We start from the raw sequence: 27831 nt of genomic DNA, 5'->3' as shown, positions 1-27831 counted from the left end.
GTTTGGGAGTAAAAATAGATCATTAAAAAGAAAAATGAAAGTTTTAACTTTGACAAGAGTGGTGAGCGTGAGTACTTCATCCACATGTCTCTACATGCTTCTGTGGAGCTCGTTTGATTTTTATTTTTGCAACACTTTTAGCAACAGTGATGCTGTTGAACGCAGCCCGTGTGGTACGACACGCTGACGTCAGATGTGTGAACAACAAACGCTTGTTGGACTTTACGAGCTAGCCTGCCGCCTACCTGCGAATGAACGCGTTAGACAAAAACACGTCCAACTTACTGTACTTTCCGCGGACTTGTCCGCCTACTGGATACATAGCTCCTAAAAAAACCCCGAATGCTAGTCCGGACCGAGAGTATGTGTCTGCTCTCGAGCCCCTCGGAGACATGCTGAAGAGGTCTCGGTCGGTGTATGTCGGTGTGACGCCTGTTTGTTTTCCATCCGCCAGTGCTGTTCGACGAGCTGAGATGTGAGCCGATTGTTGCGGCGCGACACTCGAAGTGAGACGACCACAACGATTACTTTCCATGCGTCCTAAATAATGCACTTCGAGGTCCTACGTGACACGGCAGGTATGCGAGGATGCCTGGGCCTAGGTGTCATTGCGGGGCATCGACTGTAGCACGCTAGCTAACAGCAGGTCAACTCGCCTAGTTCCAAATGAATAAGTCACTGTAAAAAAAAATAAAATAAGAAAAAGATCACTCTGCTAATGTACCGGAGACGCCCAGACTGACTGGCTGGCTGGTAGTCCTTTATTAACTGCTGTCAACCTCCATCCATTGTCAATTTAGTGGCATAAAGTTGCCTCCGAACTGCGATTGCAATTTCGCATGTCACACAGGCATCTTCTGGTGTGTTATTGATGATCTCTACACTCGCACTCTAATTCAAAAAACAGTCATCAAAGTGTCCACTTGAGAATTTTGCAGCCTGTTAACCATATCCCTGTCAATTTGCCGGTCGAGGCTGTTTGCTAAGAGTGAAAGACTTTTGCGTTGGACTGGACATGAAAACGTGAATATCAGAGAGCAGCGTCTCGATCTGTGCAATATCAAGACCGAAACGAGCATGGACGATGGTCATCGTAACACTACCTTCTGCACGGACGGAGTCTGCATCTCTGAGCTGATCGGTGATACCGATAGGCAAACAGTGCTCCCCGTTGAAACCATGCCTCAGCTCACTGACAACCTTCTGGTGGCCAAGGGGGACAACCACCAGGTTAAGGACACACTGGAAATTGATGAGGTCAATGGGAATAGACAGAGCAGTGGCCACACTCGGTCACCGAACCCGACTGACTCATTCTTCCCAAGCGATGGGGACCACAAAGAAAACGGTGCTGTTGATAAAATGAAGGACCCAAAGGACGCCGAACCCCTTACGTTAAATGACCCGGTTGAAGAAGACGATGGCGGGGAGATGGACATGGGTGTGGACCTGAGCTTGGACGAGAGCGGCGTGCTGGAAGCCGAGATAACTGTCCCGTTGCAGTCAGGTGGTATTTCAGACCCCTCGAGGCAAGTTGTCCTGGCTGACAGCGAGGCAGATAGCCAGTCAAACTCACGCCATACAGGCGAGCCAACTGGCACGGACCATGCTGTGCTGTATCCCACAGTGGAGGAAGAGGATGATAAACACAAGCTAAGTGGCAAGAGGGTGACGTTTCCTTCAGATGACGACATTGTTTCTGGAGCAGTGGAACCGAAGGACCCCTGGAGACATGGTAATACACTCCCAGTGTGTGTACGTGCCTGTGTGTGTTTGTCTTTCTATTAATGTGTGAAGCTTCTTGTTATCATTTATTGAATCTGTTCAGTGTGCCTGCACGAACAAGCCTCTGAGCACACCTGCATATTTGTCTCACAACATATTTGGCCCCTTAGTACTCCTTGTATAGTACTCCTTGTACTTAGGAGTATTAGGGCCACACTTAAAATACAAACAAAAGTAAAATCACGTGGTTTAAAAAATGGTCAAAAGCTACAATGCTGGCTAAAGGTTTCACAACTCAAATCACCATTTATGCCCACGCTAAAAGTCCCTCGATACGTTTTGTTTGCTTAATGACCATTCATCATATGTGCCTCTGTGTTTGCTGTATGCCACAGTGTGTCCTCACTACGGAATAATATCTGGAAACACAAATATGCAGAGTCCTCACCCCTTTTACAAACGCCAGTTGGAGTCTTTCATGAAAATACAACTGCGCAACAAAACGGTTTGTCTTTACTTCCAAAGCCGCAAAGTACACTCTTATGCCTAAAAAGACTAATTCGGTGTGAAACCTGCACGTATTTTCTGAAGCTTTACATCAGTCATCCTGGCAACGTAGTGACATTCAATACAAGTAAGGCTTGGTGAAATGAACATGTATCAATTGATTTGATGCAGAGAAACTGAAAGGTGGTAAAAGAGATAAACACGGTTAGTGTCTTGTGGGTAGATTCCACTGTCGTAAATTGTATTTACTCTTGTCCCGAAAGTTGATGCCGGACATGGCACTGCCTTAATTGCGCTGCATGTCTGCTGGCTCACTGCTGTTTATCCCGTTGAGGTGTGTTTAGCACTTCAGCAGCTCTGTCAAGCAAAATGTTAAAAAACAAAATCATTTTTGTCTTACACCACGTTAGGGCATGACCGGTTGTTGTTGTTGTTGTTGTTGTTGTTTTTTAAACCACAGCACCACCAAATGAAAGTATGATTTCGATTTTTTTTTGAATTTTTTTTCGAAATTGTTCACTAGTTCTGAATCAGTCTGCATCACTGATTATTAGTTCCAAACATTTAGCCAAAATTTTACTGTTCTTTTACTTACCCACCCGGAACATTCATTCAATTCTATTCATGTTAGCATTGCTTTGGTCCAACATTGCGCTGAGCAGGCAGACCCTTTTGTTTGTCATCGTAAGTTACATTATCTAATGGCTCTAACCATAATTCTGATCTGTGCCATTAGAGTTTGCATTCCCACAAACCTTTTGTCACTGCAGGGTTTGTTAATGCATTCAGTATCCATTTGTTTCGTCTACTAGTCTGGCAAGTTCTATCATTTTACTTTTTCTTCTTTAAAGAAAAACAACGAATTGGGCCTGAGATCAAAATGCCAGGAGCTTTTTCCGCCCCGTCGACAAAATGAGTCACAGTTCAGAACAGAGCTGAATAAATGGCGACCGTAAATGTTCATGGAGCAACTCTAGATTGCTGTGGCAATGAATGAATGGAAGGTAACATGACTTGCTGCCTGAACCTTGAGTCAGGAGGAACAATAGTCATCCTGCTAGGATGGTGTTTCCCTTTCGCCTTTGGGGCCCTTCTATTGGCAGGGCCCTGCAACCTGTGAGGCTCCAATTTGCTGCAAAATAATCGCTCGGTGGTGAAATATCATCCTCCACAAACTCAAAGGAATAGACCGAAATGCGATCACATAACACACATTCCTGCACAGCGTACCCTCTGGTTGGCCACAATTTGGTCCGCTGGTCTGCTTTAAAAATGAAAATTCCCATTGGGATCAATTACATTTGGAATCATGTTTTTTTTTCTGGATTCAAACTGTATAGGCATTGTTTTAAATCCCTTTTTTACCGAATTAGAAAAATCAGCCTTTCCGTTAAGACAGTCTCACCAATGAGCAGGGTAAAAATAACATGCTACCTTAACTGTTGCAAGAATATAAAATGAAATTCACCACTTGTGTGTGTGTGTGTGTGTGTGTATATGTATATACACACACACACATATACATATACACACACACACACACGTACATAACACCATCCAGTGTGGGTCCTTGGGCAAGATCCTTCACGCTAATGCCTACCTCATACTATGATGTGAGATAATAAAATGAATGACATGCCGGCTCAGACGTCGCCCGGCCAAACAAGGTCTGCGTCAGGTGCTGGGGAACCAGAGCACCTTGATGAAAAATGGGCTACTGGAACAAAGTGGAGATGGGCGAGATGCGATAACATGGCTGGTTTTGGAATGATAACTGGTCTACAGGTTGTTGCAGCTCATTCTGCAACGAGCGCGTTTAATTGTGACCAACCGCTCTTAAAACAATGTGCTTTCATTGTGCAAAGATAACTTTTGAGTGTTCCATTGGCCTAGTTTGTGTGATCAAAGAAACTGAGAATTATTCTTCAAAACACTTTTCCCCTAGAATCAAATTCCCTAAAAGGATTGTGCGATAGAGCACGCAAAGGTAGGAGCAAAAAGAAATATTTGTATATATTTTTTAAAGCGTGTAGCAGTGATTATTATTTTTTTCCTTTTGGTCTATACTCATGTCTGTGTAGGCCTTTCTGCTCACTTGTCAAACAGGAATTCCTTGCTCTCCCACTGATGGGTACGCCGACAAACACTTCACACGTGCGCGCTGTGAATCGGCCACTAAATACCCCCTTCATTTAAAAATAGAACCCTTGTACCCCCCATTGTACCATCTGTACCCACTCAGTACTTGTGTGAGAGATTTTGTGTGTTTGTTTTGATTGTTTTTTGAGGACTGATAATGTGAAATCTTTTGTGGATTTTGTGGGGTGCCGGGTGGTACTTATTTGTAGATTTGTCAATTTGAATGTGATAAATGAGGATAAACATTTGGCTAAATTTTGTTCCTTATCTATGGGGGAAAATTAATAGTTTTAAGTTGTTGGTTTTTAAAAATGTTTTTGGAATAAAATCGGGGCTTCTCCCTGGATGTGCTGATCTCCTGTTTCCGCACAGAAGGTTGCTTGCTGAGGGGTGTTGCCATCGCGCGGGTATTGTTCTTGTTTCGCCCGCAAACTCAATGAGCGCGCCATTTAGCCTCAGCGACTTTAAGACATGATTGATCAGCAAATAATTTCGCGCAAATGCTGGAATTCCAAAGTGCAAATTGGCAGTTATCAAGCCACGCGTGTAGAAATAATCAGTTTTGCATTGATTTGGGTTCTCCGTGGTATCCATATATGTTGTGCTAGCTTTAGAATCCCACTCTTTTTCGGATGTGCCCCTAAATTCATTTTGACACCTCACTTTCATCAGCGTTTTGTCCAGGCAAGATTTGAGTTCCCAGCATTAGAGCCACAGTCCTTCTCCTCCTGCTTACCTCTGTGGAACCAGCCAGCTGTCAAGTGTGAATGACGTTGCTCTGGTGTCCCGGGAGCGGTGGTGCTGACTGGGAGCGTCTATTTTGAAAACTGGCACGGGCATGTTGAGCCGGAGCTGATTTCAGTCGTCGCTTCTTGCCAGTTTTCAACTTTGAGCTGCTGTATTTCAAAGGTGCATAAATGGTTGTTCTTGCTCGCTGAAGTTATCGGTGCCTGTTTGCTTTGTATCGGAAAGATATTCCTGTGATGCTGTTCCTACATTTTGATGTCATCGCTAGCGTTAAATGTTCAGTGACCTTTTAAGGCTGATTGGCCTAACAACGGTGTTTGACAAAGGCTCAGCTTTCCCCCGTACACACAAAATGTCAGCTGGGTCTTCACACATTAAAAAAAAAAAGTGTTTGTTTAGTGCATCATCCAACAGTAACACAAAAGACTGTCATAAATTCACCAGGCACCTTGCCAAAAATTCATAGATACTACTCAGTTTGGATGGATCCAAAAAAATTTAATGAAAGTACTTTTCAGATGGTAGTGATTACATGTGAGGTCGGTGGGTCAGTACATAAATGATAAGCTAAGATATCCTTTATTTGTCCCACACTGGGGAAATTGACAGTCTATAGCAGCAAAATTGTGTGTGTGTGGGGGGGGGGGGGGGGTAGAAGAAGACACAAAGTGTTTACATGCACAAAAATAAATGATTTACAGAGAGCTGTACACAGTTCAATTAAGTGCAATATAAATATAGATATAGATAAGGTGGCTGTACTATTTACCATTGTTACTTGTTTTTCACATATTTTATTTTTTATTCAGCAGCCTAACAGCAGTCGGTAGGAACGGGCGGCAGTATCTCTCCTTCTTGCAGCGCAGGTGTAACAGTCTCTGGCTTGAAGGAGCTACCCAGTGCTGTCAGGGTGGGCTGGAGGGGGTGGTAGGGACTGTTCATCATAGCTTTTATCTTAGCTAGCATCCGCCTGTTGCCCACCTCCTCCAGAGTGTCCAGGGAGCAGACCAGGACATGAGCACCAGGCAACAATCTCTGGCTCTCGTTTGATAACCAATCCAAAATTCTATGTGCACCCCTGGTTACTGTGGCAAACTGAACTAAGACGTACCACTCAGTGGAATTGGGGCTTAATGTTATAGCCAATCAGTTCGCATCTGTGACAAAGTGGATTATTATAAGCTGGTTACGTGCCGGTATCTGTAAGTGTTCCGTTTGCAATCTCTTCCATTGAACGACGAACCGTTTACTGGTTATTGAGTTGTGTATCGGAGAGACTTGAGAACTAATTCATGTTTGATGACTACTTCTTGGCAATTATCTAATTCTTTCCATTGCAGAGAACTAGTTCAAGAGGATTGTGTGATAATTGTGTATTACCCGCTGCAGAACCAGAGCCGGGGGAGAAGGGAGGGAGTGGGGGGGGGGGGGGCTACAGTGGCTTGACTAATCTATTCTCTAATACAGAAAATTGACAACATAGTATGCATCCTATGTTGGTAATGAAAATCTTAAATCCACTTAACAGTCCCAGTCGAGCTGGAACATTGGGAGTCTGATGCTGACACACACGCCCACAAATGAGTTAAATGAAGGTACATGATATTGTTTTCATAGGTTGCATGGTCACTTCCCATTACGCTGTCTTGATTGGCAGTTACACTGATGTGTGGCAGCATATGTTCGCGGCATTACTTTTTTTGAAAGCTCAAAAATCTTGCTGATTTCCAGATGTAACCGAGACCTGCAGCATTTGATCACATGCTTTGGACAAGGATGTCCTTGAGTGGGGGGGCAAGGATGTCAATTGGTTGGCACATCAACCGCGACCTGCTCTGCTGTGTGAAGGGTTTTATTGTACCTTTTAAAAGTGCAAAGGTCCAAGTACTCTACAAACAGATTAGAAATGCATACTTGAAGGTGTGATATTGAAATTCAAACCCAATGTTGAAGGGTGGGGGTGCAGAAGGGGATTTAGCTGAATAATAACTAATAATCGTGAATTGCCTTAATGTCAACGAGATTAGCTATACAACAGAGAAATGCCTAAACCAGGACTACCAGCTCCTCGGCTGTAGCAATATATTTGTAATTTATGGCAGTTCGAGTTCCCTTGTCGCCAAAAGTTTTTTTTATTCACAGTTGTTGACACCAGTCTGGAAATTGTACTGTAGCTCGCATGCAATGGTGGCACTGCTGCGACTGTCTGGAAATGATTTAACTTTCACTCATTCACTCCCAAAGACGTTCTTAAACGTCTTTTCAGACTTGGTCCACAATTGGCTGGTATTGAATGAGTTTTAATAGCTTTCTGTTTAAACACCTTAAGATCCAAACAAAACCTGAGGTGGGAAGTGTCCCAGTGTTTAACAAAATCCAGAGACTTGATAGATCAGTTTGTTGAATCGGGTAGCTTGTGAATGGAAAAAAAAAATCAATCGATGCTGCCTTCCTTTCAGTAGATTTTTCTTTACAGATCTGCGTTGACCTGATCTTAAGCCTCTTAAACTGGGATTGTAGTTTGTCTCGGTTGACACTGTCATCATCTTGACCTTTTTTACACGCCGTGTTTGTGTTTGCCGTCGCCTCTCTGCTTCCTCCCAGCATGGATTTTCAAAGATGTTTGGATCAGCCGTTTCCCCCTGCTCCCAGTCACCACTCCCTCTCGGCATGTACCAGCAGCACAGAAGGAAGTGATGGAAAAACAAAAGCAAAATAACAGCACATAGCTGGCATATGAAAGATCCTACCAGGCTGCTGCACCTCTCTGCCCAGTTATCACCAAATATTTAACTGTTACGAGCTGATTCAGTGCTACGATCTGGCCTCTAAAAAAAGGTGTCCCAGTACCTGACCCATTCGTAAGGCTTGAACACTCACGAGTTCTCTCCCAGTTTACCCGTTACTCTCTTCTGCAATCAATGAGTTGTATGTGTGGAAATGCTGTGTGGTAAGCAAGAGACCACCAGCCGGCAAACCCCACCTTTCCCGCTGGAAGTGTTTGCACACACTTGCGCCACCTCCACTCGGCACAATAACTCTCTTCCACGGTCAGAGTGTTCGCTGGAAGGGACACCTTGTACCATTCAAGCTTGCAAGGCTGCACACTTGAAATAGTGTGAGCAAATGTGGTGTGGAATTTGACTTGATTGCGTTCTCTGTTGAGTGGGCTAACTCCCAATTTAAAAACAAAAAAGTAAAATACTGGCACACTTATGAGATCTTTTTTTCTAATCAAGCCACCACAATATAACATTTGGCTATCACGATAGGATGTACAACAATAGTATTAATAACCCATACCATAAAAGGACAAAGTCAAAAGCCTGCTGTTTTGACAAAGAGGTTCGAGGGCAGTGGTTCTTAACCTTGTTAGAGGGACCAAACCCAACCGGTCCAAATGCAGATTCATGGAACCCTTTGTGAAAAATCTAAATATGAATTGAGAAGCGTTCCTTCAGTTTTCCCGGCGCGAGACAGGAGTTGCTCAACTTGGCATGACAAATCATGCAAGATTGGACAATGAGTCCCATCCATCATGTTCCATGATGCATGTGAATCCATGTTGTACATATTCGTCTGACCACTTTGTTTTTGTTTTTGTTTTTTGCCTGGCTTAGCGTGTATTATTATTATTTGTTTTTTTAAATCACATGGCGTACAATCACGACAGTCACATGTTGACTACTGAGCAAACTCGGTTTCCTGCAGCACTGATTGGACAAGCAACGTCATCTGCAGCCAGTGATTGCCAAGCAGGCTCCGTCGAACCCCTGAGACTGATTCACCGAATCCCTGGGGTTCGATCAAACGCAGGTTAAGAACTACTGTTCTAGGGTCATTTTCGCAATTCCCAGTGGTCCTTGAACCCACTACACTCTAAACCCACCTTGATTAAAGCAGGAGATAAATTTCAAACCCACCAATGTTACATGAAAATCTGAGTTTATAGAGAGCTCATACAATACACACTTAAAACTTGTTGTAACAGCTTTGAAAGTCTTCTCCCAGGCCCGTTCTCACACTCATGTTTGCAAAGTTTTCCAAATAAGAGGCAAAGTGATTGCTTCAAGCTTTTCCGCACTTCCATTTAAATGTTATTCTCAAACTGGCACATAAAACAACGAGAATTACTCGTTGACTATTTCAACACCGAACTATTTAATCAAATGGCAAATAGCGTAGATGGTCTGGTAATTATGAGACTTCAAATAAAATCTACTTGAACACGCACGCAGCAGCAACTACACCCACAGCATACAATACTACTCATGCAAAAATTCTCTCTGCTCCGTAGACACAACAAATACTAAAATGGGAAATCGTGGCACCGCATTACACCGAAGGGGCGTCCTTTTTCTTCTTGCTTTAAATCTCACTGCAGCATCTTCCAGCAGATTTCAGTGCGACATGTTGCGGCACAATGCGGAGCTACACTGAAGGCACGCAACTTCACTGACTAACACCAAACTGGAGGGAAAAAAAGGGGATATATTCTTCAGCATACAAAAATGGACGAGTCGTCATAAAACATGAGTCCTTTTGAGTGTGTGCTTGATGAAACGCTCCACAAACTGTGTCCTCTTGAATTGGCCGCCCCATTCATCATTGACTGCAGCTTTAATCGTGTTTGTTATAGGCCTCTTGGGCTTTGCGGTTACATGTTCCCGCTGAAAGTGGTTGAACCTCAAAATGAGTAGAGTGACAGAAGGCACCGTCAGGAAACCGTGGAAAGGAGATGGAGCAGACTGATAAGGTGACGCAGACGGTCTCAACTCTGGCGAGACGGTATAGATTGCCAAGGGCATTTAACTGGCACGCAGACAGCAGGAATCTCAACCCCTAACCTCAGTCAAATAGTACATTTGCAGTTTTCTAGATTGCAGGACAACTTTCCTACTTTTTCGTCTTCTGTTCATCAGATCAGAATTTTACGCACAGAACTACTGAGCACAAAAAGAGGTCGCAAACGGGATGATTTGACAGCACGAGCCGGAGAGCTGTAACATGATGACTACATCTCTGAAGCGATGCATTGAAACTCTTGTCGCTGCCCCCGCCCCTCCATTGCGGTGCAAACATTCATGCCTCAACAGAGGCATACTGACACTCCTCTCAACTATATTTATCAAAATACTCTTATCCATGCTGAGACTGAGTCGGCGGAGGAAAGCTATGAAACACCGTGACACTGAATAAGTTACTAGTCAGTGCTCACTGGACGGCAGATTTATAATGAGATTCAGACGGAGACATCAAAACTTTGTAAAGAATGCACAGAAGAACCGTTAAATAATCACGCAAAAAAGAAAAAATATAATTCATTTTTCCACATGAACTAATGTCACTTCCGTCCCATGCACCGTACCATGTTGCAAGATGTTGACGCAACTCTACACGCTTCCAGCCTGTGAACTACACTCTTGCGCCCATGTCACCCACCAAGCCAAGCCCTGCTTTTTAAAGGCATACAGACTCCCAAGACACAAATACAACAGTACAACGGGAGGATGGCAACACCAAGTGGATGGAAATAATGTCTGCACCTCATATGCAGAGTTATGCCGTTTAAAAATGAACAATCACATTTCAACTGATTAATTGCTGGGATAATCGGTAGACTACTCGGCGGCAGCCCTAGGAAGTGAATTTTTGCTCTTTTCCCCTTGTTTTAGTTCGCTGTGGTCTAGAACTGCCGATGTTTATAATCCGATGATGAAACGGTTACAGTTTACCCCTGTAGTGCAGCTTTGTAATGCTCCCAACTACAGCCACAATGATAACTAAAAAGTTAGTTGATGATGACTATGTAATTGTTGGCAGCGAGTGCCTTTAGTCATTTAAAACAGCCGGTCCCCAACCTTTTTTGCTCCACGGACCGGTTTAATGTCAGAAACTATTTTCAAGGACCGGCCTTTAAGGCGTGACGGATAAATACAACAAAATAATATGATATCACCCACATGAAAACTGTGGTATTTTTGAAACAATAATAATGAACATGAATCATGACATGAGGAACATTCTATCTGGCCGCAACACGCTCTGGTCGCTATGGTCACCTTTAACCATGCCTTCAAAATACATAGATACAACGCAAATTCTAAGTGCTTGAAAATTACGACTCACCATCGCCGCATATTATGCTGAGGTGGCTTGCTGCGTAGGAATCTACCGTTTAGATAAATCCGTATTTTGTGTAGGACTCCTGATACAGTCGATTAAATTTCGCCTTCTTTTTCTTGAATGTCGCAGGCTCGTCTTCTGTCTCCTGGTTAGGCTTTTTCCCCTTCGCAAAGAAACTTTCCAAAGGCCAATTTGGCGAGCTCCTGGGTTTCATTTTAGCGGGAACCGATCACGTGACCGAGTAGCGCTTCTTGGCCTGCGTCAAGAGTAACACTCTCGACGGATGTTGCAGAGAATCCGCTGACTTTTTTCAAAATAAAATATCTATCAGACTCAGAAATAAATAAAACGGAAGTAATATAAGTCCTTCATTCTTTTGTGCCTCCAACACCAAATGCCCCACAGACCGGTACCGGTCCGGGGCCCAGGGGTTGAGGACCCCTGATTTAAAACAAATCTGAATGAAGCCGCTTTTAGTATGAACTAACTTCGAGATATGCAAAGCATATTTATACATGTCTTCAAATAGTTCTTAATGTCTGTAATATTTCCCCAATTACCCATTTTAGGATTAGTCATGTAGCTTTTGTCTTCAGATAGCATCCCGACCTTTTACGCTATGTGTTTGTGTTTGTTGTTGGACATGTGAAAACAAGATTCCAGGCAAATGTGTGTCTGCAAAAACGGCCCATTGTATATTTGACCATCCTGCGTGTGTATGGAAGTGTGGTTTGGGGTATTTGAAACTACACTTGACACTGCAATGTCAACTAAACGTAAACCCTATTGGTTTTTCTTTTTGTGTGCTTTTCCAGCTCAGAATGTGACAGTGGACGACATCCTGTCTTCGTATAAACAGGCCTGTCACAAGCTCAACTGTAAGCCCATTCCTAAAGTGCTCAAACAGATTCAGGTGAGGCCCATCGATTCCCAACATACACACGCACACACATTTAGTGGATAAATTGTAGTTTCCCCATTGCGGGACAAATAAAGGATATCTTAATTAAAACACTTTGCGAAACCACACCGATGAATAGCGACTGGGATTCATGTCACATGCCTCATTAAATGTAATCACACCCCCGGCCAGCTGAACTCCTGCTTTTTTTTTTTTTTTTTTTTTTGGTCCCTCCATGATGCCATTTACTCTGTAATTTAGTGTACTCAACTGCAATTTACTGCAGTCTATGCTCCCGCTGACTCTGCCGTCCTGAAGCTAGCAACTGCTACTGCTGCTTACCGGTGTGGGCGCGAACACGTTTTAGCTCTGACAGCTCCGGTCTATGTGCAAATGCCTCGATCAGCCATAGGAACCAACCACATAACCGGACAAAGTTGACCCGATCCCTCCCTCTACCAGAACCATGACAGCATGTTTGGCTTTGAGGCATTTGTAAGGATTCACCGTAAAATTAAAAAAAAAAAATGTTTGTGATTTTAGATAAACTACTAATAGCCCCAGCAGAAAGACTAGTGTTTCTAGTTTCTTGTTTTCTTTTGCAGCCTTGTCTTATGGGTTAGCCAGCAGTCATGTGTCCCATAATCCCTCTGTAGGAGCAGTTCCTCAAATCCAGTTTTGTGAGGATTGCCTGTGTATGTGAATTAGCACATGTGATCGCTGTGTATTTGAATCCATTTTTGCCCTAGTTACAACCCCCACAATGAAGAAGGATCTCTAAATGGTTACCGGTAGGTCGAAACACTCAACAAAGGAATCCCCCTCACGCCCGGTCAACCGAGAGTTAACGTCACAGTTACTTGAGGAAAAACACATCACACTGCGAAGCTGATGCTCAGGCCTTCACTTTATGATCTGGGTACATTTCCACTGCCCCAGTATCTGGGCCAGAATCACCAGCCCCTCTTCCCTTCTTCCCAGTCATATTCTGAGAAATCATTTCTTCAGTTGGTACCTCTTTGTTTTTTGTTTTGTTTTGTTTTTTAACTATACACCCATCTTTTTGTTATTTATCATAGTTGTGATGCTTAGCACTTCTTCCAACAGCTTTTTTTCAATTTTTAATTTATGCTGAGTCATCATTTCAGGAAGCAACCATGTAAACAAGACTGTCAGACAAGAACTGTTGGCCCCTTTTAGGGATTTTGTGAGAAGAGTTCAGTCACCATTCAGACCGTGCCTCTTTCTGTGAATGTGTATTCTGTGTTTGTCATGCATTCGGCCGCTTGCCAGGGGCCTGATATGATATGTGCATTTCAGGCCGGTTGTTTGTGTCGCTCAATGTGTATAAATATGATTGTTTAGCAGCTGCGTGGTGAATATATTTGCTACTGCAACTGCCACCCGCATCTTCGGACATTGTTACAAAGAACCCCAGGGTTTTGTCCTCGTGTAGCATACCGTATGTATGCTGGACTGTGGAGCTTTTGAGGTTGAACGCAATCCTTCCTGGGATGCTGGTGCACCTCCAGTTTGAACATAGTTAGAAACCAATTCCATGCAGTGTCAAACTGCCACTTTTATAGAACCTTAGTAAATTGTATGAGCTGTGTTTTAAATCGCATTCGAAGTTGGAATGGGCAAATCAAGACAGTCACTTCCACTGTGCTGGCCTACGTTCTCCTATGTTGCCATGTAAACTCAGACATGTTGTTTGTTAATTTAATGATTGAGGTGGTACCGTAATATATAAATGACCAAACACTAACTTTCTGTATTTTATCTTTATTACCCTCTCTTATATACCATAGGACATATGTTTTGTAATGTCAAATGAGCTTATTAAGACCTGTTGAGTCACGCGGGGCTGGGGGGTGTCAGCACGTCCAGCCGGGCTCAAATAATTACCAGCAGTGTGGCACGGGGACAGAGGTAATGGAGTTCATGCTGAATGGGATGGAGAGCCAACTATTTGCTGGCACATAGTTTCGAGGGCAGCACTCAGAGTGTTTGCATGGGCGAGTGTATCACCAGGGCAAGAGGCAAAAAATAGTTTTGTTTAAAGTGTGATGCGCTGCCCGACAGCCTTAACTGTCACAAAGTTCATACCGACTGCTAATTAGCGGAATCCGTCACGTTCGCAGTGACATGCGCATCGACACAGAAACACAGAGAACAGGAAAGCACCAGATTTATCAAGCAAAATGTTTATCTCGGATTACGTAAGGGGAAGTTTGTTTAGATTTTTTTTTCTCTCAGTGGTTTGTGTGGTATGGAGATGTTTCAAAATGTGCAGCGCAAGATGTGATTTCACAAGAAAGCGCTTTGTTTCTCACTTGTGCTGTTGTTGTATTTGAATTATTATTACAGGAACTTAAAGACCTGACCCAGCGAAATGAATGCTTGGATCTAAAAGGTAAGCATCAACAACTGCAAATTGGCACAAGTTTATCTGATGAAGTGCTTACATTTGATGACAACCTCCAAAGTTGAACCCAAGCCATTCTATGGCACTACTTTCAACAAGTACCGTATTTGCCTGAATATAAGATGGTGTTTTTTGCGTTGAAATAAGACTGAAAAGGTGGCGGTCGTCTTATATTCGGGGTCTAGGCATTATACCCATTCACGACGCTAGATGGCGCCAGATATCATTGAAGCGAATGCTGAACTTGACTCCCCAGGCCAAAGTGAACCCCTGTCATGAAGAAGAAAAATAAAAAATAACGGAAAGAAAGAAAAGCGAAGAAAATAATAGAAGAGATAACAGAAAATGGAGAAACGTAGCGACAATGTGGAGAAAAGTGGGTCGAAGATCGGCCAGGTTAACTGGCAGCTGAGGAGAAGTTTTGATGTCATTTACATTTTAAAAACCAGAGGCCATTCATTTACGAATGTGATTGCACTTTAGTTTACATATTTAAATGATAAGATATTGAGATTTGAATGAGGCAAAATAGCATGCTTTTTCTCTCAAATATATTGTTATAATCATTTGTTTCAGATGTACTGTAATGATTTTCACTATAAAAATTTATTTGGTGTTCAAAAAGTCTTTTTTCAAACTTTAGTCTTGGAAAAAGAGGCGGTCGTCTTATAATCAGGGCCGTCTTATATTCGGATTAATACGGTAATGTTCAAAATATGTTCTTGACTGTACCTAGGGCTGAAAGAATTAATCCAATAACTGATCATTAAATCACCCCCAAAAAGTCAAAGCAAAATTTCCGCTTTACAGGCATCAGTTCTCGATACGCACCGGTCGATTTTGATCGACTGGTTGGGTGCATGATTTGCTGGTTTGAACTCCCCAAATTTATTTGACTTGGTTGTTTAAAATCTACGACTTTTGAACGTGTTTCACGTTGGAGGTCGCACTGTAAATTATTTTGTCCTGCAAATCATAATACACGGGCTGTGTCTGTTTGTGCACAGGTGAAAAATTGGACTACAAGGCTTGCGAGTCCCTGGAAGAAGTTTTAAAGAGAGTCCAGTTTAAAGTGATAGACCTGGAGCAGACCAACTTAGATGAAGATGTAAGAACACATTTGTTTTAATTCTCGATACTCCAGACTGGTGTGACCAAGTGCTTGAGTGTGTGTCGGTTTTGATTCTACCACATCCCCTTTGAGGCTGCAGGCAGATAAGAGGCAGGTACTATAATGTAGACCTGAGGGACGCATCCTGTCACAAGATCGCAAACTGTAAAACACTGTGAGGTTTATTTCCAGTCGCAGACACAAGTTGTGCACGCAGTCAGACTGAGGTCATACCGGCATGGAAAGTTCACTTGAATTACTGCATGCTGTTTCGTCCGCTGCCTTCACAATTCTTGCCCTACAAATACACGCAGACAGCCAAACAAACCCGTCGTTTCCAGATGCACAATGCAGGCCAAAAGCCGGGTAGGGAATGAGTCACCAAATAGCATCACCTCAGTCTGAGGTGGATGAGCGCAACTGAAATAAGAACCTGAAAGGGAAGGCGAAGGCAAGACAGCAAATGGATCTATTGAAGGGGATGAGTTCATCACATCCAGATGGTGTGATGAGAATAGATTGACACTTACAAGTGATATACGAGGATCTACAGCATAGATCATTTTCAAAAGCCATCCGTTAAAACCAGATGGGTGGACTGCTTTTGAATTCGATGTAGCTCACTTTCAGCCGCCCCGCAGATATACACACACGGACACACACGTACAGTGTCGTGAAAAGTATTTGCAAATTCAAGAAATTAGGGAAATAAATGTTTTGAAATACATCAGTCTGGAAAAGCCTACAAAGACATTTCCAAGACTGTGGGGCTGCAGTGAACCACTGTTGGAATCATTATCCACAAATAGAGAAAACCTGGAAACAAACATTCCCAAGAGTCGACCAGCTAAAATTACTCTTGAGTGTGATGGCGACTCATACAGGAGAGGTTGCAAAAGAACCTAGAACAACATCCAAAGAACTCCCGACCTCGTTGGCCTGAGTTCAGGTCAGTGTTCATGACTCTAGCATAAGAAAGACACGGGCCAAAATGGCATCTGTGGGAGAGTTCCCAGGCGAAAATCACTGCTGTCCAAAATGATCCGTCTCACATTTGCTAAAAGATATCTTGATGAACCTCAAGACTAGGAAAGAAATTCTGTGGACTGATGAGTCAAAAATGTAACTTTTTGGAAGATGTGTGGGCCGTTACATCTGGCGTTAAAATGGCACAGCATTTGATAAAAAGACAGCAATGTGGCATTGCTGCTTTGCTACCTCAGGACCAGGACAACTTGCTGTGGTTCATAAATAATACATCGTAATAGATAGGGACATCTCGATCCTTTTTCACCCCCCCCCCCCTCACCTGACACTCAGTCACTTGATTTTGATTATGTGCCAATAACGAATCCCAATCTATGACTGGTCGACAAGTGCTTAGTCCACATCTGCTCTTCAGTCTCCGAAAGACGGGAAAAAGTCAGCCCTTGTCATGCAACAGTTACCATGATGACTACAGCGATTGGTCAACGTTGGTTACCTGTCGATTGATTGTTGCCTTTTGCTTTTGGTTTTTGGTTTTCTGCTTCTCAGGGCGCCTCGGCTCTGTTTGACATGATCGAGTACTACGAGTCAGCCACACACCTCAACATCTCCTTCAACAAGCACATCGGCACGCGGGGATGGCAAGCCGCCGCTCACATGATGAGGAAGGTAAGCCGTAGCCTCCATTGCCGCTTCTGTTGTGCTGTGCATAAGCTTATTATTATTGGTCTGTAACATGGCTTGAGATTGCAACATGTACCAAAAAATTCTGTCTGGTTCTCCAATTTTGATGAAGCTCGAATGTCATTCATGAGGACAGTTAGCATTGAATATACTGTAAGCCGACATCATCTTTATCGTATATGAGTTTTACGTCACATGCTGTATATAGTAGCATACAATGATAAATCGTGAATAGGCTATATTGTTTTGGAATAGACAAGTTTTTGGGTTTTTTTGGGGTGGGGGTCTATCCTTGAAATTAGTCATCTGGAGCATTTGTTTCAACATTTTGATATCTCTGACATTGTTCTGTGAAAATACACAATTATCGCTTTTGTCACCACGAAGACCAGTGGGCGGAGCTAGGGCACATACGGATTTTCCCGACCCCTGTGGCAACTATTTGGAGAAAAAAAAAGTGATAAATGATTTATTGTGGGGGAGTTTTGAGACTCCCTCCAGATGAGAGATTCACCCCTCCCTGTCCAAACTGCAAATGTGAAAGCCGCTTGCGCAAGGTTATCATTGGCTAGTTTAACAACAAATGAGGAGCTGATAAGGTAATCGTGTTCATCTGTCGAAAACAAATTTTCCTTAGTGGTACACGATTGTTTTCTACCACCACAGACAAGCTCTCTGCAGTATCTGGATGCAAGAAACACGCCACTACTGGACCATTCGGCTCCCTTTGTGGCTCGAGCGCTCAGGATCAGCGGCAGCCTGGCTGTCCTGCACCTGGAGAATGCCGGCTTATCCGGCAGACCGCTCATGTTGCTGGGTAAGCGTGGGACAAACCCCATCAATAACTGTGTTCAATGAATTGAATGAATGAAATCATTTCATGGCGTGTTTTTAGCAACGGCTCTGAAGATGAACATGAACCTGCGGGAGTTGTACCTTGCCGACAACAAGCTCAACGGCCTGCAGGATTCAGCCCAGCTCGGCAACCTGCTCAAGTTCAATTACAACATCCAAATTCTGGACCTGCGCAACAACCACATTCTGGACTCAGGTACTGTTGCAGCCCCTATTAATCCGTTTTTTTGTCATTTAGGGCCGAAACATCGCTACTGGTTCGAATACACTTTGTTGTAACTCCATGCTACTGCACAGCTCCCTATGCATCCCTCCCCCTCTACTTCAACTTCTTCTGCAACATGGTCCTGGCTGATCCCTTACAAATGTCACATGCTGGCCAGATTTTAAATCTTTTACAATGCAGACAAGCCTGATCCTGAGTCAGAGGCTGCGTCAGACCCTTCTGCACACTATGATCCAATAAAGAAAAAAACAAAAGAAAAGATGTAAAAAATACGTCCTAGGGAGGTGGCCGTCGTGGTTTTTCAAGACGCACTTATCCATCATGGGGAATAAAAGTGTTAATAATGCAGGAATCAATTTGGAAACGATTACCTGATCAATCAATAGGATGATAATCGATTCTAAAAATGTTCGATAGCTGCAGCCATAGTCGTGATGATTAATGGGAACTCATACATAACAAGACCATCTCCATCCCAATCCTTCTGTATAAAGTGACGATAATGTTGTAAAACCTGAAATGTCCATGTTGGCAAAAACACTCCGGCATCTCTTTTGATGCGTTTGAATACTAGAGGGACTCATGAGCTCATCAGCATCCAACTCTCTGGTGCCCACATATTTATTTAAACTCCATTTATGTAACCAATGCACACAGAACACAAAAATATCTCTCAGCTGGAGACTTGAGTCGTGGTTGATGAAAATGAATGCGGATGATATAATTTTATCATCGCGGTCTGAATAATTCATCCTGAGTTATTTTTGTTGGGGCGTCCTCTCTTTTTTTTTTTTTTATCGACATGTTCCTCATTTTATACGGCCCCATTTGCCACAATGTGTTGTTGCTGCTGCTAATGATATTTTGCTAGCTTTAGCAGGACACAGATGGACTGACTGACTGACTGTGTTTGGTGTGCGTGTGTGTGTGTGGGGGGGGGGGGTTGTTGTCACAGGTTTGGCCTATGTGTGTGAAGGACTAAAAGAGCAGAGGAAAGGCCTCGTCACATTGGTGCTATGGAACAACCAGCTGACACACAATGGCATGGGCTACCTTGCTGCTGCACTGGTATGCACACAGTCACACCAGCGCTGTTAAATTGAAAGATGACAGCAAGACAATATAAAAAAATTGGAGCGACGAGTGTCAAGAAACGGTATATGGCAGTGGTCGGCAAACCAAAATGTTGAAAGAGCCATATACAATACAATACAATACATGCTGATTTATATAGGACAAAAATAACAAAAAACAAATATGTCTGGAGCCGCAAAAAAATAAAAACCTTTGATAAAGCTTACGATGAAGGAAACACATGATATATGTATGTAGGAGACTAGCATGTCTCAGAATTGTTTGTTATTCATTCCTTTGTTGTGTGTTCACAAACGCCCCCATAGAATTTATTTTGTGATTTCCTCGCTTGATTTTTTTGTTTTGATGGATTATTTTAGCTGTTCTTCGTGTCAGTGAAGTGATCATTAATTTCCGTTTTTCGGAGGCTGTCTTTGAACGCCTCTCGAGTCGAACGAGAAGAGAGAAGGCACGGAGTGCGGCTCCAGAGCCACATGTTACCGACCCTCGGTGTAGGGCAATGAAGTGAACCGCCGGGCCGTAAATTATCAAAAATATTTTTGTCTCATCTATTTGATTTATCTAATTTTGTTTAAAGATCATCTTGGCAAAAAGATGGCATCTTTAAAGCTGCACAACACGAGTGTTTGATAGCATAGAGCTGCTGCTACTTGAGGAAATCTGCGGCATTTGCACCACATTAACCGCCGAAGATGTTCAAAAACTAAATTCAATGGGCTCATTTGTTTTGAGGAGTCGTCTCATCCGCGTCACATTGGTGCTGGCCGATAAGGAGCTCATTGTTTGTCCTTCCCCATTTAGACGACGCTGAATGCCCGTTTGTCAGAGCAGCGCCAATTTTGTTCTGTTGGTTTTTATCATTTTCATGGTTGGCCGCACAATTGGATTGAAATGCCACACCTAACTCTACCTGTTCCAGTGCAGTTGTTGTCTTAAATTAGTATTCCGCTCTCGCGAACCCCACATAAATGTTCTTCAAGACAAAAACAAGCCAGAGGTTTTATTTCTAAAAACTATATTTCGTAGTCTTGTATGCCACTGATTCATGTCCCTTGGTGCACTTCATTTTTTAAATATATATATTTTATTTAATAATTTTTATGGTGTCAGGAAAAGTTCCGTGCTGAGCAAGTCCGATCCTCATGTTGACATATTGTTTCATGTAATCACAATTAGATTACTTCTCAAAAATGTTCAACACTAACCTATCGTATCTCTCAAATGTCTGATGACTTAAGTTAAGTGCTTGCTTGTTTTACATTCTCTCAGCCTTGCACCCAAAGTCTGGAGACACTAAACCTGGGTCATAACTCAGTGGGCAATGAAGGCATCCACAAGCTGAAAGATGGACTGATCGCCAATCGCTCTGTGCTTAGACTCGGCCTCGCCTCCACTAAACTGTCCTGTGAAGGTGACAAATAAAGCACGTTTCGAGTTTCACAATTTAAGCTGTTTGTGCATTTTTCATCCCAACGCTTTTCTTCCCCCGCCTTGTGCGGTAGGGGCGGTAGCGGTGGCCGAATTTATCGCCGAGAGCCCGAGGCTGCTGCGTCTGGATCTGCGAGAAAATGAGATCAAGACAGGTGGACTGATGGCGCTGTCGCTCGCCTTGAAAGTCAACACCTCCCTGCTGCGCCTCGACCTAGACCGGGAGCCCAAGAAAGAAACTGTGAGCTTATGCTAGTCAATAATTAACAGTTTGTGGAAAGATTAGATATTGTGTATTAAAAAGAAGGCTACTGCACTTGGGGGGCCCAAAAATGTGATTCACGTTGCTTCTATATTGTTGTAATACTTTGTAGTTTTACTAGTTGAATTCATTTTCCCCCCAGAAATGTACGCCTGAGCAAGTCAAGCTCGTACTGACAGCGTATATCCAATTTTGCCTTTTTGAGGCTCTGATTCCTTTTGGATTTTTAGAGGCATCAGAAAGAGGTCTGATTCCAGTCTGAAGATATCTGATTCCATGCACATTGTTTATTTATTTATTTAGATGCATGTCACAATGAAGCCACTTTTTAATAATCACTTCAATCATGCTGTGTAAATTCAGCCGTAAAAAACACGGATTGTTTTACAATATCGAACTAGAAATCTACACGCACAAAAAAAGCCTCAACTGTGGACATCATGCTTTGTTTGAATTTGAACAGTTGCGTTCCAGGGTTTGTATTGAATGACCAAAGTCAGACATGAAGCCTTTTTGAGTGGTGGCCCATCAAGTCGAGTTGGGGTTGCCGTGTCGGAACCGGTACTGGCCCTGTTATATTGCTTATATGATACGCTAAGTGAGATTGATTATTCAATATTTAGCATCTTTATATGGTACAATTGCCGCACTCAAATCAAGCGTGTGCTGGCATATAATTGTGTCCCGCCACCTGGTGGCTTCACAGTGGAATTACGCCAAAAATAAATGGGATGCAGAACAAAGTAGAGGTAAAAAGTCTGCAATGTAGCGTGACGGCAAACAAGGATCCCGCAATAAGGGGGGCTACTTTACTTCATTCACCGCAGTGCTAAACAGGTGCAAAATCTTGAAATTGTGACTTTGAGAATGAATCTTTGCATGGTTCTGTTGCACTTTGAAGATGTATTTGCGTCCTACAGGTGAAGAGTTTCATTGAGACGCAGCGTGCCTTGCTGGCCGAAATCCAGAACGGCTGCAAGAGGAACTTCATCCTGGCTAAGGAGAGGGAGGAAACGGAGCAAATGATGAGGCAGTCGGCATCCATGGCCGAAATTGCCACCGAAGACGGAACAAGAGAAGAAGAAGGGGAGGAAAGCAATGACCGGAAACGAGGGGATCAAACAGGAAGCGAAGGACAGCCGAGCAGCGAGGCGAAGGCAAGCACCGAGGTGAGTGTTTCTCCGCTGAACCTGGACTCTGACTCCGACACTGAAGATGAGGAGGAAATCATCACGAAGGCCTCGTCTGAGTCAAACACGCTTCAAAGTCCGACTCCCCCTCAAATTGAAGTGGTTGCGCCCATGTTGAGTCCCTTACAAGCATCCCCGCCGCCCTCAACGAACATCATTTCAGGAATCACCGTTACCGACAGCCCGGTTTCTCCGGGCACGCCTCCCTCTCCGGGCCGCTGCATATCAGTCTCCAGTCCCGGGCGGGGTCACAAGATCTTCATGGTGACTCGGGTGGAGAGTCCACCAGAGGCTCAGATGGGCGCAGGCCACACCCAGGAGCCATTGAAGGAGACTTCAGAAACCGGCGCAGGCTCTGCCAAGCAAATGCAGCCGACGCACGAAAACTTACACGGCACCACGCCGAACCGCACGCGAGAGCCCAGCCGCGACCACGACGTCATTGGCAACTCTTTAGAGCCGCCACCGACAAGTGAACAATCGCCAGCCTCGAATTTAAGCCCTTCGTCTGCTCAGCCTGCAGGCCTCAAACCAGAGAGCCCCGATGAGGAACTGAAAGATGCTCTTCTAGTGGAGGAGAGTAGAGAGGTGCCGCTGGAAGCCACAAGTGGCGACTCCGAAGAGGAAATCCAGACCTCAGCATCCACACAGGACCAACTAACGCAAGGCTCCGAACGTCATGACAACACAAAAGACGTGAACGCCAGCTCCTTGACCGTGACCACAAACGACGGCCACAGTCTAAAACTGGATGGAGAACATCATCAAACTGAGCTAGATGGACAGGAAGTAGCACAGCCCGTCCCCTCCGACCAACCGACATCCGTCACTGCCGTCCAACCTGAAACGGAGGACTCCGCCGATGAGAGCTCCGCCGATGAGGGCGAGCCGAAGGTCGTCAGTTCACTTTTGCCCAACGGCATGAAGCCCGAATTCTCTCTCCACCTCCTCGACACCGACAGCCCCAAACCTGGCAGCTGTGTCATGGAACACGGTGTGTGCGTGTATGAGCCATGACACTTGATACTCGAATGCATGAATAAATATTTAATGTGCGTGTTTTGTTTTTGGCTACGTAGTGAGTGTGAGCTGCACACAAGACCTGGAGGAGCTCCTTCTGGAAGCCAGTTTGGACACCGGCAGAGATGCTCCATGAAAAAGGTTTTACAGGTGAAACTCGGCATTTAAAGCGGGATACACACACAGTGGTTTCTAGGGGCTGCCGAACACGATTGAAAAAATGTTAGATTAACCGGATGGCTGATTTAATTGGCCGAAATTAGCCGTTTTAAACTTGGCAAAAATGGGCAGGGTTTTTTTGTTTGTTTGGGGTTTTTTTTGTTTTTTTTTTTTGTTTTTGCTTGCACAATAACGTAATACAGCAATAAAAATGACATTCAAACATTCATTACCCCTCCCCCTGAAAAAAAATCACAAATGAAACCACTGCTGAGGAGCATGGAGCAGATACTCACACAGAATTAATTGCATGGTAACTGGCCATTCTGACTGACTCCAACTTCTGACCTCATTCAGCAGGCAACACCCCGTAAAGGCACCACAGTACTGCGGTTGTATAGTAATTAGAAGGGCCTGGATGACATTTAGCTCTTTTTAAAATCAGCAAATATCGGACTATTTTTGCTAGGGGGGGTTTAAATTCAATTTTTTTTTTTTTTTTATTCATTAGCAAATTATAACAATACAAAGATAATGGCATTCAAACATTCACCCTAGCCCCACCCCTAAAATTCAGATAATTATTGCCGATTTTTCTCTGTTCTAAAGCTGAACATACTGCAGGACAAAATTTTGTAAAACAATGCACTGTTCTGCCTGTAATTTATATCTTTATTGATGTGAGCTCAAATTGATCAAAAAGTTATTTTATTCATTATATACTTTTTTTTAAATTAATCGTCAAAGTTACCGGTTATCCAATTATCCAGCCAAATATCGAAATTGGCAGGGGTTTCAAAAAATCTATTTCCCTTTGCTGCATGCCAAACATTTACCGGCACGCTGCTACGGAACAACTGTGATGCTCAATCCAAATGGGATGAAAATGCCCAAGCGCTGCAGTCCTACCAATACAACAACATTTCAGGTTCTAATACTACTTTTCACCACAGCTTCCATTCCACAAAGTGTTCTCAGCTAACTTCCTGTCTTCCACAGGTCCTGTGAGGACAGGAGAGAATCCAGAACTAGTTCTCTGACCTTAGCAAATCCAGGCATCTCTTCCAAAGGACGCAAAAGTCAAAAACGCTCAAGTGTTCTAAATGAGTTCTGCTAATTATCGAAGGACACGAACACACACACACACACACACACACACACACACAAATAATAAATGAATGAATAAATAAACGTGACGTCACTACAACCATTGAAGCGTGTGTGCAAGGGGAACAAAGACCAAGTAACCATGCTGTCATCACATTTTTTTTTTCTATTCTTTCCATGGCAACACGGGAGCAAGAAGAAAAACACTAACCAAAGACCAATCGGGTGTGCATGTGTGCGCGCGTGTGCGGGTGCCATCAGGAAAGCTTTCAGTGCTAGCTTGGGCAGCACACAAATAACAATTGTGGACCCTGCTGAGCACACCTCCCGGCTTTAATGTCACAGCACTGCATTCAGTGACCATCAAGGGGTCTTATTTTTCGTCCTTCTCATCCTTGTTCCGAGTTTCAAGGGACCTGCGCCAAAGTGATCCCGCCTTCCGGTTTTCGTCTTGTCTGGTTGTCACTTTGGCCCCTCAGGAATCAACACAAACCAAACCTGAAGCCACAACCCCCAGTGCTTTCTTTTCAGGTTGCTCAAATCAATAAATCATCTTCTCTTCCTCCTTTTCTTCACCCGTTTTCTTTTTTTTGGGGGGGGGGGGCACCTTTGACAAATCATTTGTATTTATTTGATGAGTTTTGGGAATTATCCAGCCTCCACTCCTAGATTTGTTTTAAAACCCCACCCTGTATTAGATTTATATATTTCAATTAGAGGAAATACTTTTTGGGCGGGGCGAGGGGCATTGGGGGAGCGGGGGCGGGGGGGCAAGTTTGGAGTGCTTGACTTGTTAAGTAGCAGTCGGGGTGCATTCCTGATAAGGCAAATCAAGTAACCCGGAAGCAACATGTCACGTGGTGCCGCTGACGCCAGTTGGCCGCCAGAGGGCACCGCTGTAACACGCTGCTGCTCGCCAAGTCACATGACTCCACCAAGCAAGACGCTTCTCGTTTTGCATCCCTACTGTTTGTAAATGCTTTAATTTTTAGACCTTTTTAATAAATTGTTAACTTAATTCAGAACTGTGCTGGTAATCACAAAGATATGTATGGCGAAATTTGTTCCACTCAAATAAATGCATGTAATGACTCTACCATTGACTTTTAATTGATTTATTTTTCTGTGATGAGCATCAAGTTAGGAATATTGGGCTGGTAACCTATGATTTAAGAAATAAACTAACATATGTGCCGTATGATTATGATTATGATTATAATTGTTTAATTTACTACGGTTCTTTTTTGTGTAATTTGTTTAACTGCAATACATCAATAAGAAATTAATGCATGCATTATAATTAAGCAATTGGGGGGGGGGGTCACAATTGCGACATTAATCCAACAATAATGCATACCTGTCAACTTTTCGGAGCGCCAACCTGTATAAACTACCAAAAAAATCCGTATAAAGAGCAAACGATCCTTACAACATACCAAAGCATTTTATGTCAAAAATAACGGCACAGAAAAAAACCCACGAAATGTTCAATGATATTTATTGTAGATCTCCATAATACAATGTCTGGTTAATGTCTAATCATCATTCTACTTAGTGGCATTACTGTGTTAAGAGTTGTATTCCGGAAATGAAAGCATTCGAGTAGAGGAGCACCGTTCTGGGCAAAAGCAAACGGAACTACCTGTCGGTGGGGGCGGGGGGGACAAAAAACGGAAATGTTCAGAATCCGTATGATTTGTGCGATACGGCCATATACGTAAGATTCACCACAAAATCCGTATGAACTATGGCTAAACCGTATGAGTTGACCGGTATGATATTGAATGCATGCTTTCAATGTTATTTAATAACAATGTCTTGTTATGTTCTTGGAATCAAAATATACAATTTCAAATGCATTGAGAATGTTGCACAAGTGTGTGAACCGTTTTGAAGCTACGGATGTGGTTGTGTTCAGAAGTAATCAATCAGATTTAAGATCTCGTCAAGTGAGTCTGCACACATCTGCCATTTAAAGTGCTGCTGATTAACCCCAAATGAGGTTGAGATATTTTAGTAGGCTTCTCCTGAACCTTTCTCTTTTTTTCTTCTTCGGGGAAGCCTGACTGGTATTTAGAAATGTTCATCGTTTCTTCCACCAACCACAGTTCTAACTGAGGAACAACAACCCTAAATAATGATGCTGCCACCATCATCATCCTTCACAATAGGTAGGACATTTTAGGTTATGAATAGCGTTGGGGATTACAACCAAAACAATTTAATACGGGTTTTCCTGCGCTATTTCATATTTTCCCATATGCCCTTTGGAGATTTTTTTAAATGTTTTTGCAAAATGGAACCAGGCCTTGCCAACCTACCCCATAGCCCAGACATTCGGAGATTGTAGTCACGTGTACTAAACGACTGACCGTTTAGTACATGTACACTTTAGTACACTTGCCAGAAATTCCTGGAGCTCCTTCATTGTTGCTGTTGGCCTCTTTACATGCCATGAATGTTGGAGGGAAGTCCACTTCTTAGTAGTGGGTATTCTCCACTTTATAATTACTGTCCTCAAATTGGTCAATGGTGTATTTAATGCTGTGGAAATTCTTTTGTACAAATCAACTGACTTATACTTTAAAAACTAGTCATTATTGAGAGTTAATGTGCAACACCTAAATACTACCACAACATAATGCGATTGGTGTTTTTTCCTGTATGAAGGGGAAAAGAGGGTACAAATGGGCCATCCATGATTCTCGTCCCGTGCACCATCCTGGGGGGGGGAGCAACGTGGGGAGCGATCAAAAGTGTCCTTGCTGGGTCTCCGGGTGGGCTTAGTTGTACTTCAGGAATGTGACGGCAGGCTGGAGAACAGTGGGGATTTATCCACGGTGTCAGACCCCATCTGACCTGTTGACTCGCAGTCCACTGGACGGAAAGGAAAGCTTTCGCTTCATTCCTGGGAACAGCGGAGGAATACTCTACTTCGACATGTACTTTTGTATCATGGCCAGGGAAACAGAAACGTGACGCTATTAGTTTAAACGTGTCGTGTTCTAATAAAACCCCCTGGCCCGGACCCCGGCACAAGCTTTTTAATACTCACTGACCCCCTTCCCCCTGCCACCCACTAAGAAAGCAGTTCCCTGCATCTGATGATGTGATTATGTAATCATACAACACAA

The 27831-nt window shown here is 43.4% G+C and overlaps 1 protein-coding gene and 1 long non-coding RNA gene across 4 annotated transcripts in view; both read left to right on the top strand.

Annotated features, from left to right (window-relative positions):
• Nucleotides 1–27831, top strand: part of LOC127609428 (uncharacterized) — a 353255-nt gene that overhangs the window by 151621 nt on the left and 173803 nt on the right. Inside the window, exon 2 of the long non-coding RNA XR_007964561.1 lies at nucleotides 25523–26469. This is a non-coding gene — a long non-coding RNA (uncharacterized LOC127609428). The remainder of the gene's footprint in view (nucleotides 1–25522; nucleotides 26470–27831) is intronic.
• Nucleotides 175–25793, top strand: ppp1r37 (protein phosphatase 1, regulatory subunit 37). 3 transcript variants are annotated; one of them, XM_052079175.1, is made up of 13 exons: nucleotides 175–1735; nucleotides 12060–12157; nucleotides 14516–14561; nucleotides 15581–15681; nucleotides 17221–17340; nucleotides 18022–18172; nucleotides 18251–18406; nucleotides 19392–19504; nucleotides 20801–20942; nucleotides 21034–21200; nucleotides 22142–23405; nucleotides 23491–23572; nucleotides 24590–25793. In XM_052079175.1, the coding sequence occupies exons 1-12, from the start codon at nucleotides 1078–1080 to the stop codon at nucleotides 23565–23567; spliced, it is 3093 nt and encodes a 1030-aa protein (XP_051935135.1). In that variant the 5' UTR covers nucleotides 175–1077; the 3' UTR covers nucleotides 23568–23572; nucleotides 24590–25793. The 3 variants fall into 3 exon arrangements, with proteins under 3 accessions (XP_051935135.1, XP_051935136.1, XP_051935134.1); XM_052079176.1 differs by having other exon boundaries at nucleotides 23491–23581; XM_052079174.1 differs by having other exon boundaries at nucleotides 23491–25793.

This window comes from Hippocampus zosterae, chromosome 10, assembly GCF_025434085.1.
Source record: "Hippocampus zosterae strain Florida chromosome 10, ASM2543408v3, whole genome shotgun sequence".
In the NCBI taxonomy this organism is placed as follows: Eukaryota; Metazoa; Chordata; class Actinopteri; order Syngnathiformes; family Syngnathidae; genus Hippocampus; species Hippocampus zosterae.
This window is presented reverse-complemented; position numbering and strand designations above follow the sequence as displayed.